Raw genomic sequence first — 14924 nt, 5'->3', positions numbered from 1 at the left:
GCCCTGACCTACCCACAGGGTGACCACCAATTATAAAAATAAAGATGCAAAAAAAAAAAAAAAAAGTCTTATGGCAGTGAGAGGCAGCGCCTTGCGGGGAGAGCAAGGGGTACATCAACCGGAGAATGGGACAGCTGGGGAATAGACAGCACAGGTGGGATGAGAAGAGGACACCAGCACGGCATGAAGAACTACCCAATACTGCATCTCTGGGGCAGGCAGGAGAACAGAGAGCGGAGGGAGGGGAAGAGCAGCTCAGATCGGTTATCACACGGGGGACACGCTCCCCATAACCCCCCGACACTCCCACTCTCACATCCTCCAGCACCTCTGGTACCCATCCCTGTAACCTGCCTTCAGCCTCCTAGGGGAGACTGCGACCCTGGTGGTGGCCGGCCCCAAGATTCCTCCTCATCAAAGGTTCCTCATGGACACTCGCTTTAACCCCCTTTTTAACACCCCTCTTGCCACCATCCCCAACCCCGCCACGCGGTTTCCCTGCCAGAGTGGCCGTGAACCCCAGGCTGGCCCCGTTCCCAAATTCTGGGTGCTGAGAGCCATCAGCCTCACTGCATCCCATTCCTCCAGCTCCGAGACATTAGGGCAGGTCTAGTGACCGCTGCTACACCAGCACCCACTGCCCATCACTGGTGGTTGGTGCTAGAGGAACCCACCACCACCCATGACATCTTCTTCTTCTTCAGCCTCCTGCTCCAGTTTCCACATCTACTCAAATTGGGCTGGTTGGTTTTGCTTTTCTTAAAAGTCTTCCTCTCATCAAGGAGCCACAAATCTAGCGTGTACAGCCCTGGTCCGGAGGGGATGAGGGATGCTGGATTCTCCACCTGGCATCACCAATCCCCATCTGCCCAAAGTTAGAGAAGCCCAAGCCAAAGCGCTGCCATGTACCCTGCCAATAACTTCTTAAAACCCTCTTCAAATACACACTTCTGCTAAATAAAATAGGGGGGGATGGGGGGGGGGGGGGTGTACAGAAAAAAGAAGGGGAAAGTAAGCTTTGGAGGATTGCTGCAAAGTGCGTTTATTTTCCTTTCTCGACTGGGTCTCTCCAGTTGGGAATTTTCAGCACTGCACTTCTGCACGCGGAAGGGAGATGCCAGTAAATCAGAGCAAATTCAAAACAAATGCTCTTTCATGTGGAGGCATTCGGCTTTGTTTCAGGGCTTGGGTAGCTAACCGTATCCCTTCATGAGTCAACTCTCCTATCAGCTCCTCATTAAACTAAATGGCTACAATTACATTTGGGGAGGAAAAAAGAGCGGTTAATGATCGTAAAAGGTTCTGTTTCCAGGCTTTGGGGAGGTGGGGGGAGAACCTTCGATAAAAGAAGACCAAAAAAACAAAAATCCAATCCAACAAAATAATTAAAATATCATAAAATAAGTCTAACAAATGCTTTTGCAGGGGAAGACGTGCTTTCTTTTGGGGAGGGGGCTCTATCAAGGAGCTGGGGGTTCCCTTCCCGCAGCCCTCCAGAAGGTACCAGGAACGAGCCGTGTTATTTCCTGCAGCCCAAGCCCCCACCTCCCGCCTTCCCTTCGGGAGCGGAGCAGCCAGACGAGATGTTATCAATAGGCTGAACCTTACAGAAAGCCCCCTTTTAAAAGCGAGTACTTCCTCTGCTTATTTCATGTGGTATCCTGTGGAACTGAACTCTCTCCTCCCGTCTCCAACGGGTGCATTTCAGGGGAAAAAGGAAAAAAAAAAAAAAAAAGAAAAAAAAAAAAAAGACCTAACAACATCCTTATTGTGTTGTTTTGGTTCTTGTCTTTTTTCCTTTTACAGCCTCTGTTTTTTTTCCCCTAAAGCTATAGGCTCCAATAGCAAAGAAATAAGAGAAAAACCCAAAAGTCATCTGCATTAAAAAAAAAAATAAATAATGCAGCAACAAGTTTCTCTGTTCCCTCTCCCCCTCCGTTTGATTAATTCTCATCAGGGCCTTTGAACAAACAATATGCTCCCCTCTCAAATAACAGACAGGGTATATATTACACCCAAAGAAAAACAAACAAGGCTCATTTAAAGACATCCACACCAAACGCAATTCCTGGAGAGAGGCAGGGGCAGATGCACGGGCGCGTGCTGCCGCCGCCAACCTATTTCTGAATATCCCAATTTCAGGGCGATGAATAAGACATAAATCAGGGAGACATCCCCACAAAGGGACGCACTTTGAAACATCAGCCAGTACATGCAGGTACATGGTTTCAGACACTTTAATCCAGGGAGAGACAGAGCCCAGCCACAGAGCTGGCCGGTCCGTGGCAGGAGATGCGGTGCTGGAGACATCACACCTTGGAAAAGATGATGGGAGTTGGACTAGATGACCTTTAAAGGTCTTTTCCAACCCAAACCATTCCATGATTCTATGAAAAACCCAAGAGGAGTGGGGAAACCACCCTCCAAACCCCCATGCAGGCACCTGGAGGCGGAAGGAGATGGCAAACAGGAAAACAAGGGAAACCACAGAACGTCTCAAGTTGGAAGGCACCCACAGGGGTCATCGAACCCATCTCCCTCTCCAACATCCTCTGCAAAAAATGAGGTCACCTTTCTTCCCCAGGGCACCACAAGCCTCACACACTGGATGCAGAACACTGCTCACCCCTTCAGAAGCAAAGTCTGAGCGTGGCTCTCGTCCCAGAGACAAGAGATGCCACCACCAACACCAACACCAAGCCAAGGAGAACTTGATGCCAAATCCTTCCGCAAGGCATGACCGCACCTGCTCCAATAATCCATACATCCAAAGGGGTGGCCAATAGTGCTCAGCCTTCCCCAACACACCTCTTCCTGGCTCGGTCCGAAAATTAATGGAGCATAAAGCTGGAATTCAAGGGAAATGGGGGCTTTTGGGGATGGAGAACCTCACCAGGGATTTCAACACATCCTCTGCCCAGAAGTACGTGGCTGCCACTGAAATGAAACCCAATTCCCACTCTGAGCACACCTTTCTCACCAATGCACCTCCCCAGAACTCCCCAGCATCGCTTCGCCTTCTGTCAGGACCCTCAGTCAACGTGACCCGCGGCCAAAATCAAGGGCAAGAAGGGATGTCTTACCTGAAAGCCCCCCAGGGGCTAGACAATTAGTTCCCCCTGTTTCAGTGGAGGAAGGCACAGAGTCTGGACAATCTGCTGGAGCAGAGGGAAAGAAAAAAAAAAATCAGTATACAGGCAGTTCTTTGCAGGCTCCCAGCATCGCCGCGAGCAGAACACACATTCCAAAGGGTTTAGCAGGAAGCGATTACTAATTGTCCGCGCAGAGACGGTAGTTCATCAAGAAGCATCCACCCTAACTCGTCGTCTCGATCAAGGCTGCATGCTGCGCTTCATCACCAGCCAACGCTGATTACAGACCAGCAAAAATTACAGACTGGCTGCCACCTCTCCAGCCAAGTCACCGGGTAATGAGATCAACGTTGTCGTCGGTCTGATGTCAGCGAGCTCCCAAAAATGCTTAAATCGTGGCTTTACGCACCCAATTTAGTCAACGCCTGTAATGCACCGAAATGGGAACCGAAAGGGAAAGGTCCCATCGCCGCCCCTGTGCAGCGAACGGTCTGTTTGTGTTCCCCTGCTCAATTTCTGTCACCGCCAGCTGCTGGGGGATCTTACACCCCGCTGTCCTGGGACAAGTGGACAACTGGATCTATTCCTCCAAGCCCCACCAAAGGGCAAGGGCAGGGTTAAGACCGGCTGCCCTGTTAAGAGGTTTCTCCTGATGCATGGAGGTGCTGGAGCTCAAGGCTTGGACCTTTCCATCCCAAGCCTGCTCCTCCAGGTGACAACAGCCAGAAGCCAACACTGATCCTCTTGGTCCTACAGGCAAACTCCAGCTTTTTGGTCACTACCATGGGGGAGACAAGCTCAAGGACAAGCCTGAGAAGATCTGTGAAGTTCACGCAACCTTCTGGTCCTCACCAGGTTCTCAGCAGCTTTGAGTTTCATCAGATTTGGACTCCCTAACGACATCATTTTGCTCACAGCTGGATCTCAAAGCAAGGACCACCACCAGAAGAACCCAGATGGTTTTCTCCCTACTGATAAAAAGTCATTTCATCCCTGAAATCCCAATGAAAAAGAAACTCCTGTCTGCACAACCTCATTTTACTGGAGTAAAGTAGAAGCCCTAACAGGACTATACAGTTTAACAGGATATACTTAATCAAACCGAAAACAATAGGGGAGGCAGGAAATGGACTTACTTGTGAAATACTGTATATGATACACTCTCTAAATGCCTTGTGGTGTTTTCTATGCTTTAAAGAAGTATGGGTTTTTTCTTCTTTTAACCCCTTCTAGTCTAGACAGAAGGTTCCCCCTGCCCTTCCCCTGAGAGGGCTTCAACTGCTGGGGCTACAGATGCTTTCTGAAGGCAAGGCAGACCACCCCACCCTGTGCTGGCCACCATCTGCCCCCAGTTACAGCTCCCCAATGAGTCCCTGCCGGATAAAGGATGTAACTTGCCTTTTCCCTGCTGTCTTGCTCTAGGAGTCATACATGACCAGGTCCTCTGTTAGCCCATCAGACAGGATGGCAGGAGAGAATCCTACTCCAATTTAAAATCCATAACCCCAGCAATGGGGTGATGAGCTTTCACGACTTCTTTACAGCTATTAGCTCCCTTCCCATGCCCCATCACCCAAGAGCCAGCTCCCTTCATCAATTAATTACCCTAAGAAGTCTCTGTAAGAGGGCACAGAGCTGATGCACCTCAACTCTAGACCAAGCATGAGGGTCCGGTGTGGGCTAAGCCCAAAGGCAGGACCCTCCTGGGCTCTCCACATTACATGTGGCTGGTTTCATTCCTGCACACTTCTTGTCACACCAGTATCTGCTAAAGGCTCTCGCTAGCAGGGGGTATTTAGGCTCATTTTACCTTCAGCATCACTGAGGTCACAGGATCAGAGCTTTACCCAAGCCTACTGCATGTGAATCTCCTCCCAGAACTACCTTTCCACAACACAAAATCATACAATAATAATAATACAATTATTCCTGGTGGCCACCAGCCCAACCTCACAAAGTGCCGAATAGTTCCTGGAAGCTGCCCAACCTCCAGCTCCCCTAAAATTCCCTACAGGAGGGCATCTGGCTCTGTAGCAACATTTCAGTGGGCTTCCTGCACTCTCCTACTCCTGCACCATGATGACCAGCCACCCAGGAGCACGATGGATGCAGCCACTTGCAGCCCCTTGTCCCAATTAACAACAGGTCAAGATACCTGCTTGAATTATTTGGGGGCATTACCATCCATCTCGCTTCCAAGACGGCCGTGAGTGGCAGCTGCTCCAGGGACAGTGGGGATGCTGAGCACTCACACACCTCCAGGATTGCAGGGGCAGCCTGGCCCTGCATGAGCCACTGTCACCCTGCAAACATCCCCTGTAAGGAAGAAGGAAAGTCCTCTCCTTGATGAATGAGCCAGCCAGCCCGGACCTACAGCCTTCCTGTGGGTAACCTGGCTGACAAGGGCACATCTTTCCACTCCACAGCGAGTGCACAAGTATCAGATCCATCCCACCAACGCACCATCTGACGGGGCACACGGCTGCCTGCAGCAGACCCCCACCTCCCTGTTCATCCCAGCTTGGCTCCAGCCAGCAGCATGGCCTGCCACAGCCTCCATCACCTCCAAAAAACCCCACACAATCCCCATCACAAGGGTTTTAAACTCAGAGGGGAGATTCAGACTAGATGGAGGGAAGAAATGTTTTACGCTGGGGGTGGTGAGACACTGGCACAGGCGGCCCAGAGAGGTGCCCGATGGCCCATCCCTGGGAACACCCAAGGCCAGGCTGGACGGGCTCTGAGCAACCTGATCCAGCTGAAGGTGTCCCTGCCCATGGCAGGGGGCTGGGCTGGAGGGACTTTGAAGGTCCCTTCCAACCCAAACCATTTGATGATGATCATGGCCACTGGCGACCACCGCCAGAGCTCACACCAGTCCAGATACTTCTATCTGTCCATACGAAGCACTTACAAGACGTAACACTAAATGCTTGAAGTATTTTTATTACCACTATCCCGCCTGATGGAAAAGCAAAACTTTCCTGCTGGATGCACATTCCCAGCTCCATCAGCAGATGCAGCTGCCCAAGTTTAAACAGAAGGGACCATTCCCACCCAAGGTCCCGACAGAGACAACAGCTCATGCCCATCAGCCAGGTAGAAGGCTATGCACCTTCCTATCATCATCTACTGTCCCTCTCCCACCTGACCAGCCCGCAGCAAGCCATCCTCCTCACATGGCTGGGAAACTGCCACAGGAGATGGCACAGATGCTGGGACGGGAAACCCTCGGTCCATCTCCGCAGAGTAAAGGCTGAGAAACCCTGAGCTTGCAAAACCCACCTGCAACAACAGACTGCCAGGCTCCGCTTGTGCCTGTCGCGGCACCGTTAGTCAGAGTTCAGCTGCCAAATGGATTTTTTCTTTTAAAAAGGAAAAAAAAGGAGGACTTTTTGGTGAGTAACCCAGTTGTTTCTGCGTTTCCGATGGGCAGCGTTAATCACTTCCTATTGGCCGATAGGAATAACTTTTCCTTTCGAAATGGCACATTCATGTTCTGTGGCTTTTCTGTTTACACACATTTTGCTACCTTATGTCAACACTTGCTAATGAATAAATATATCACTCTGCTAACTGAAAATGAGATCCTGGCAGAGGCAGATTGGATGTTTAAACGCTGCTAATAGATTTATCCTAACATCTCCACAGGAACCCAAAGGCAAGCTTTAACCCTTCTCTCCCACAGCTCCAAAACCCTTGGCATCCCATGCCAACCGGTGCGCAGAGAAAGGCGGTAAGAACAGAAACTTTGGAGGGAGTGCTGCAGGGATGCAGACCGAACAATGCCATTCCCAGCCAAACCCACAGAACTTCACGACCTTCAGCAGACCTTCAGAGCCTATCACGGACCAACCCCTCTGCATCCCTGTCATCCCAGCACGTGCTCAGGGGATGTTCTGCTACTCCCCTGATATCCCTCTTTGATTCATGAGCCACTATGTCTTGTTTTTTCATGCAGAAATGAAATATTTAACGTTTTGCAACCGGACTGTTTGCTTATTTCTGCAAGACACAAAAAGTTATCATCTAGAGCTGGCAGAAGGGAAAAACACTCAGAGTCCAGCCTCCGAGGGAGCAGCGGGCAAGATGGGACCCACGACAGTACCTCGCATATCCAGAGCAACTTCAGGCTGGGGGTTGCTTTTAGTCCCCAGAAACTGAAGAGCAGCAATTTTACAGAAACTGCTCTTTTGCACGCACACACACCAAAAAATAACAACAACAATAATAATAATAATAATAAAATGACCTGACATTGGTCTTCAGAAAGACAACTGCCTTCACCTCCCCGCACCGCCGCGTGCCCCTCCTGCCTGCTGCGACCCAGGGACACAACTGCCGAGACCACCACGCTCCAGCCAACACTCCAGATCCACCACTCCTTGGGGAGCCAGGAGCTGCTCCTCCCCGAGCAACCCCCGTTCCCAACTGTCCCCACCTCTCCTCTGCCTTCCAGCCCCATTTCTCTCGCACCCGGCAAGCTCAGTGCCAACCAAGAGTTTATGCAGACAACCGCAAAAGCACCGGTGCCAGCCTCAGATGGGCTTCTCCCCTTGCACCCTGACACTCAATCACAAGCAATAGGCATGCAGAGCGGTGCTGGGAAAAAAAAAATAAATCACATTTCAACCCCCTTTCCTAAATCTTTTCAACTTGATGAGGTGAGGTGAGGCTCCTTTAAAAGACTGAAAGATTTCTACCAACACATTTGTCAAAGGATTCCCAGCCACCAGGGAGATGCTGTGCTGGATTCCCAACCTAAATCCCTCCGAATTCACCCAGGGGTGCAGGAGCAGTGCCATTTACAGCTGGAGCCCATGGTGTTCCCTGGCTTTCCAAGGCGACTCCAGCAGTGCAGGCCTGTGCTGCATTGCAATACCTCCCAGAGTTTCCTGACACGAGTTTTTAAAATCCCACTTTATGCAGAGGGTGCCTTAGAAAAAATGCCACGTTCCTTCTTCCAGGGGTGGCAGGAGGCACTGGAGCCAGCCAGCAGCCCCAAAGCCAAATGCATGGCGGCGTGACAAAGGCAGGGGTCCTTTTCCCTGAGAAAGGGGCTGGTTTTCCTTTTTTTTAATCTGTAGTCTGCCTAGGGGGAAAAACAAAACACCTCCACTTACCAGTTGGTTTGAGAAAATCCATTGGATATCTGGAGTAGGGTGGAGGGGGAGACTCTGGAATTAGAAAAGTACAGAGAAAATGAAGGCAGAGCCATGAGAAAGGAAAAAAAAAAAGAAAAGAAAAGAAAAGAAAAGAAAAGAAAAGAAAAAAGATAAGAACTTATGATAACAGTGGCATTCTTTTAGCAAAACTGTTTGTCTTAGCTCTGGGGGTTGGAGGCAGGGCAGCGAGGCGGTGATTGCCTTGATATTTAGCTGTCAGATAAACAAAAGGGGCCGTCTGGCGCCAGTCTCGCTGCTATCTGCGCTCGGGCTGTCTGCGCGGGGCCTCCCGGCGGGCCGGGGCCGCGCAGCCGGTACCGCCGCGCCGGCGGCCCCGCATCCCGGCACCGCTGGCCGGGGGGGCGCCCCCCGTGAAAAAAAAATTGAGTATGTATCTACAGAGCAGAGCACGGCAATGCAAAGTTTGGGAGGTGGGGGGTTTTTTGTTCTTTCCCTCCCCCGCCCCCCCGGAGGGAAAAAAATTTAAAAGTTCAGCGGGCAGCGAGCCGAACGGAGCTGCGTCCCCCGCACCCATCGATCCCCCGCATCCACCCATACCCCGCATCCATCCCTCCCCCGCGCCCCCCGCCGCCTACCTAGCTCGCAGAGCCGGCTGAGGTGGTGCGGGTTGCAGCAGACGAGCTCGGGGTGAGCCTTGCCGTAGGATTCACAGCAACATAACCGCTTCACTTCGGAGCAGTGGCGCAGGTCGGGCCAGCGGAACACCTTGCAGAGCAGCATCGGTAACGGGTACCAGTGCTGCCCCAGCCGGGAGTCGGCCTTGGCGGGGAGGAGCAGGCAGGGGGTCCGCGCCCCGCCGCGGGACTCCACGGCGTGCAGCAAGCCCTCCAGCTGCCGCTCCTTCAGCCGCTTCAGCACGGCGTGGGTCAGCGCCTTCAGTTCCGCCTCCGCGCCCGCGGCCGCCCGGCCGCCGCGGCCCGCCTTGCCCGGGCAGCACCCGCGCCCCCCGCCGCACACATGCGCCCGGGTCTCGGCCGCCGCCGCCGCGCCGGGCTCGCCCGCCGCCGCCTCCTCCTCCTCCTCCTCGCCGCCGGGCGCACGGCTCCGCCAGAGCCGCCGAACGAGCACCGAGCGTTTGGTCCTGAACATGCGGGACGAGAGGAGGGGCCCCCGGCTACAAAACGGGCATGTCGTCCGCCGCGCATGAAGGGGCCGGGAGCCGAGACGCGGCGGCGGCGGGCAGCGGCAGGCGGCGGGCGGCGGGGGGAAGGCGGCGGCGGCGGGGCCGAGGCGGGCTGTGGCATGCGCCAGTCTCCGCGCTGGGGCCGCGGGTCCCGCCGCCTCCCGCGGGGGGCTGCGCCGGGCCGCGCCTCTGCCCGCTGCGAATACAAAAATAAAAATAATAAAAAAAAATTAAAGGGGTTGGGGAAAAAAAAAAGGGAGAGGGAGGGGGGGGGGAGCCGCCGGTCGCTTTGGCTTAGCCCAAAAAAGAAAAGAAAAATAAAAATCCCGGCTACAGCGTGCGGCGCATCGCGCGGGGGGAGGCGGGCTGAGCGTGCCGGCGCCGCGCCGCCCTGCGCGGCTGCGGAGCGCGGCTGGAGCCGCGGGGGATCCTCGGCCTCCCGGGGGCCGCAGCTCCCATCAACCCGCCAGCGGTGGGGAGGGGGGGGAGGGGGGGGCGGGGGGGGGGAAGGGGGGGTGGGGAGAGCCGGGGGTGATGCGAGGCAGGGCAGAATCAAAAGACACAAATAAAACAGCAAGCCAAAGCGAGGTCTTACTAAAAAAAAAAACAAAAAAAACAAAAAAAAAAACCAAAAAAAATTAAAGCCCAAAACACCAACCCTAAGATTTGGACATCGAAATCGGTTTAAGCATCTGTCACAAAAGACAAGAACCAGCGCATCCAGAGTGTTGTATCCCTTTTTAAAGCCCAGGTCGTCCCGACGCGAGGTCTGGGGTGGTTTGGTTTCAGCTGGTTTTCTTTTTTCCTCCTTCTTCGCAAAGGTTTTAATCCACACACACAGGAGTCTTGATCCGGCTGTTGCGAAAAGAAATAAAGAATGAAAAAAAAAAAAAAGAAGTGGGGCTGTGTCCCCTCCTTCCCCACAGCGCGGTGCTGGCGGCGGGGGCGAGCCGGGCTGGCCGCCCCCCGCTCCGCGCCCCTCCGCGACGCTGTCACCGGCTCCCGGCGGTGCTTACATGGGTGCGGGGGCAGCCCGCCGGCGACCCTCTCCGTGCTGCCGGCGCGTCTGCCTCGGCGGTTTTTTGTTTTGGTTTTTTTTTTTTTCTCCTCTCTCCTCCTTCCTCCCTTCCTTCCCCTTCTCCTCCTCCTTCTCCTCCTCCTCCTTTCTTGGGTTGGTTTGTTTTTTGGTTTGGTTTTTTGGGGTTTTTTTGGGTTTTTTTTTTTCTTTTGCTCTTTCCCTCCTCCCGGCGCAGCGAGGCTCCCTCCCCGGCAGCAGCGCCTCCGTCCTTTCCTTTGCTGCGGGGGAGCCCCGGCGGCGGAGCGGGGCGCGGCGGGAGCGGTGCCGGCAGCAGCGCGGTGCCTGCGCGCTCGGCCGCGCCCGCCCCCCGCTCCCCCCGGCGCAGCTCGCAGTGCGCAGCGGCGCAACCCCGGCCCGGCCCGGCCCGGCCCCGGCCCCGTCACGTGGGCGTCTAGACACCGTGTCGCTCCGGGGAAAAAAAAAATAAAAAAAAAAAAAAATATATATATATTATATTTATCTCGAACCGCCTTGCGCAAGCGGTGGCTCGGGTTGCTGAAAGGTTGTGGGTCCCCGTCCCTCCGCCCCCCGCGGTGCTGCCCCCGCAGCGCTGCGCGGGTGCGGAGCGGCCCCAGCACCGCCCCGGGCACCCCGCGGGGGCTCCCCCGCGCATGGACCCCAAAGGGCGGCAGCGCCAAGGGGGCCGTAGCCTGCTGCACATACCGAGGTATTCAACCCGCTCCAGCCCTAAAGTAAGGTATAAATAATACGAATTAAAAAAATACACCTATATAATTCTGGGCATCGGACGAGGGCATGGCACGGAAAGGAATAACGCCCGTAATACTTTCCACTTTTACAGCACCTGTCGCCAAAGGGAGGGAAAGTCTTTCACAGAGGGCAAGTAGACTCGATTCTCACAAAAGGAGGAGCACGCCGCGGTGGGGCTATTCCTGTTACGGGCACTACCCGCCGGAATCATTCCTGGCACCCGGCGCGCTCCACAGATCCCTGGCCGAAGCCTGCCAGAACCTGCCGAGGCTGGGGAAACTGAGCCACCAAGAGGCTGCGTGGCTCGTACAGCCCGGCTGCAGTCTGCCGGGAAGCTGGGAGCTCCGGCTGGGCTTCCCAGTGCCTGCCTTGCCAGCGCAGGGGTACCCACGGCTCCCCATCCCACAGATGAGTACCTCCTTTCTCATATCCCAAGCACGGGAGGCTCGGTTGACTAAGGTCACTTGGCTAAGTCAGTTACTGGACTGGAAGTGTAAGCCGAGATTCCTAAATCACGGCTGCTATAAGCGAATCCCATTCTAACACAATTGCACCCAACCCAACGTGACACCAGCCATAAAGCAGAGGGGGAACAAAACTGCAGGCAGGGTCTTTCCGAGGTGGGCTCTCCTCTGGTGCAGGCAGGAGTGCCGGGATCATTTTAGTGCCAGGTCTTGCAAATATTCCCATAAGCAGGTCAGGGAGACCCTGGCCAAACAGGCCTGGAATCATTGGTGGCACTTGCAGAATCCAGAGCTAAATTAGAAAGGGGCTAGATTTTGGGGCAGCTTTATTAGACGTTAAGGAGGCTATACCCAGCCCCCAGATCTGCTCAAAATCTGCTTTGTGATAAATAGCATGGGGGGGGGGGGGGGGGGGGGGAAGGAGGGGAAGGACATTATTTGCTGGCATCTAAGAGAATAATTTAGGAAGGTTTGTTATGAAACTGGAGTCTGGGGAAGGAGGTGGACTCGTTGTTTCACCTCCAGATAAACAGCCCATCAGATTCTGCAGTTGCTGATGTCACCACTGAGGCCGTTTCGGTGCTCATATGAGCTGCAGGTGCCCGGGGCACAAGCCATCTGGTCTTGGGGTGACAGAGGAGGGTGCCAAGGCAGAGCAGAATCAGCGTCTGGCTCTGCCATACTTGCAAGAAAATCCCATTGCTTTTGAAATGGTCACTCCTGCATCCTGAAAAAATGGAAATGTGATAACATTTTTAGTTTAACATCTTGTTCATCAGCCTCTGGAGTGACCTCACAGACACTGAGGCCGATTTCCTTATTTTCTTAGAGAATCTCAATCCCTTTTCCACTGTGACGCATATGGTAAATTGGTAGGAAAAATTAAAAAAAAAAAGTTTCTTTCTCATTCCCCTGCCCACTGGTGAAAGCCACACTGACATGCCCTTTAATGTATGCATTTTAAATTTTAAAACTTTCCAGGCTGTTGTAAATTACATCAATGTCTTTAGGTTTTTTTACCCATTGCGGTTCCTCTTGCCTCACCAATGTCTTAATGACTGCACTTGCTTTACTCTTGTGAACAGAGTGACAAAAAGTATAATGTGATGTATGCTGGGAAGGGGTGGAGGCTAGGAGTGGCGTCCAGGAGTTCATAATCCATTTGCTTTCATCCTGCCGTAGGATCTCTAGGTGACCTCAGGCACATCCCTTTCCCCGTGAGTAGGGACCTGGTTCTTTGGCACCTCTGGTTGCCCATCGGTACAGCTGGGCCACCAGCGCCTGCCTGTCTTGGTAGCTCCACAGGTGAAAATTACTCCCAAAGTGCTAAATATTAAATAACCAGTAAAGAACTGCTTTCTAATTAACCCTGCAAACTTGTTTAAACAGACCATATGTATGTGCCCATATGGAAAACAGAGAAATAAGCATAATGAAGCTGATAAAAATGGGCATTGGTACCTGGGTTGGGGGGATGTTCTGAAAGGGGGGGTGTGTGATACCCACAGCCTGCGTGTGGGCAGGGACCAGAAACCTGTCCCAAAAGTACCAGGATCACTGCTAACCCATGAGAAAGAATGAAATCGGTTTGAATCACGGAACGGTTTGTGTGGGAAGGGACCTTCAAAGTCGCTCCAGCCCAGCCCCCTGCCATGGGCAGGGACACCTTCAGCTGGATCAGGTTGCTCAGAGCCCGTCCAGCCTGGCCTTGGATGTTCCCAGGGATGGGCCATCGGGCACCTCTCTGGGCCGCCTGTGCCAGTGCCTCACCACCCTCGGCGTAAAACATTTCTTCCCTCCATCTAGTCTGAATCTCCCCTCTTCTATTTTAAAACCATTCTCCCTCGTCCTAGCACTACAGGACCTGCTAAAAACTGTCCCTGTTTTTCTTCTAAGCCCCCTTTAAGTGCTGAAAGGGTTTCCATAACATATTTGTATAACGTATAATGTATTGCATCCCCCATGCGAAACACATCAGGTCCTGCATGTAAAATCTCACCGAGCCCACACTCCCAACCCCTAGACCTCAATTCTCATGGAGGTTTCTGAGGACCTTTCCTGAACCCAGCTGTCTTTGAAGAGCTAAAGCCGAGTTAATTTGCATTGCAATTCAGCCTTTGACAGACAGTTGGAGCCAAGGCACTGTTAACCTAATTGTTTTGCTAACAGCACCAGGGTGTGAGACTCACCAAAGGCACTTCCAACAAAGGGGATAAAACCAGACTTGGGAAAAAACCTTTTCCTGACATCATTACCGGGTACAAACAAACAGAGCTGATCCCTCTTCATACACTTTCGAGGCGAGGGTCAATAACAAACACACTTTGCTCTTTTGGGGGTATGTCTCTCTTTTTATCAGCAGTGAAAAGCCATTCAGGGGAGGTAGGAGTGAACAAGCCAGGCTGAAGGCTGGGCAGAGGCAGCGCAGGCAGGCTCCTGGCACTCTCCCATCCTTTAGTGCACATTAGGAATAGCTAAGCTTGTGGCCCGGCTTCTATTTTTACGCATTATTTTTCAGAGCAGAGAGCTCAAGCAATGTTCAAAGTCTGGGTTATGATGCCATTTTGGCTGTAGCCAAGGTCTCCTTCCACTCCAGCAGCTCACATCCACACAGCAAATTCAGGCTACGAGACCTCAGGTCTGCAAAGAAAACTCTTCTCCAGGCAACTCGCTGTGTGCTGAGCAGCAGGGTCACAGGGAGACATGGACTTCACACTCTTGCTCTTCTCACGCAGCAATGCAAGCTAAAAATCATCATTTCAGTGCTGGTGCTCTTGGGTGCTATCAGCTGCTCCAAGGTTGCATCTGTTGGAAAGAGATGCACTGCAAGTGGGTAGGATAAATGAAAAAAAAAAAAAAAAAAAAAGCATGGTGAGCTGAACCCTCGCCTGCCCTTGTTGGGCACAGGGAAAAACACTCCTGGCTTGGCAGCAGCGATGGCTCTAGGGGACTCATTCAGCCCTGGGAATACTTTGATGCATCAAAGCGCTCATACATGCCTGACTTTTAACTACGTACTTTGCTAGCTGAGACATTGGTAGCTTTATGGTTCGACCACACAAATGCTGTGTGGCTTCAGTACTGTAGCTAGGGAGGGGTTAAAGGCAAGGCAGTCTCCTTAGCTGGACTCTCTTGTGCCAACATAAAGGAAATAATATATATATAGAAATACGTATTAAAACTATAGAACTTCTCTCTAATTCTAGTAGGGGAATTTGCAGTATTGAACATAAAATGCTGATAGAACGATGTCCATCAAAGAGCAATATA

General features: G+C 52.7%; 1 protein-coding gene across 3 annotated transcripts in view; it reads right to left on the bottom strand.

Moving 5' to 3' along the window:
• The window catches only part of SMAD7 (SMAD family member 7), a 28462-nt gene extending 17675 nt beyond the window's left edge, over window positions 1–10787 (bottom strand). Inside the window, exons 1-5 of one of the 3 annotated variants that reach the window (XM_055699640.1) lie at window positions 10418–10787; window positions 10060–10256; window positions 8854–8983; window positions 8216–8269; window positions 3084–3158 (exon numbers count right to left, since the gene is read on the bottom strand). In XM_055699640.1, the coding sequence (XP_055555615.1) occupies window positions 3084–3158; window positions 8216–8237 (97 nt within the window). In that variant the 5' untranslated portion in view covers window positions 8238–8269; window positions 8854–8983; window positions 10060–10256; window positions 10418–10787. Of the gene's footprint in view, window positions 1–3083; window positions 3159–8215; window positions 8270–8853; window positions 9598–10059; window positions 10257–10417 lie in introns of those variants that run through there. The other 2 variants (XM_055699638.1, XM_055699639.1) reach the window with 2 other exon arrangements.
• Window positions 10788–14924: the final 4137 nt, after the last annotated feature.

The sequence above is a fragment of the Falco cherrug genome, chromosome Z (assembly GCF_023634085.1).
Source record: "Falco cherrug isolate bFalChe1 chromosome Z, bFalChe1.pri, whole genome shotgun sequence".
Classification (NCBI taxonomy): domain Eukaryota; kingdom Metazoa; phylum Chordata; class Aves; order Falconiformes; family Falconidae; genus Falco; species Falco cherrug.
The sequence above is the reverse complement of the archived record's forward strand: the minus strand, read 5'-3'. Positions and strand labels throughout refer to the sequence as shown.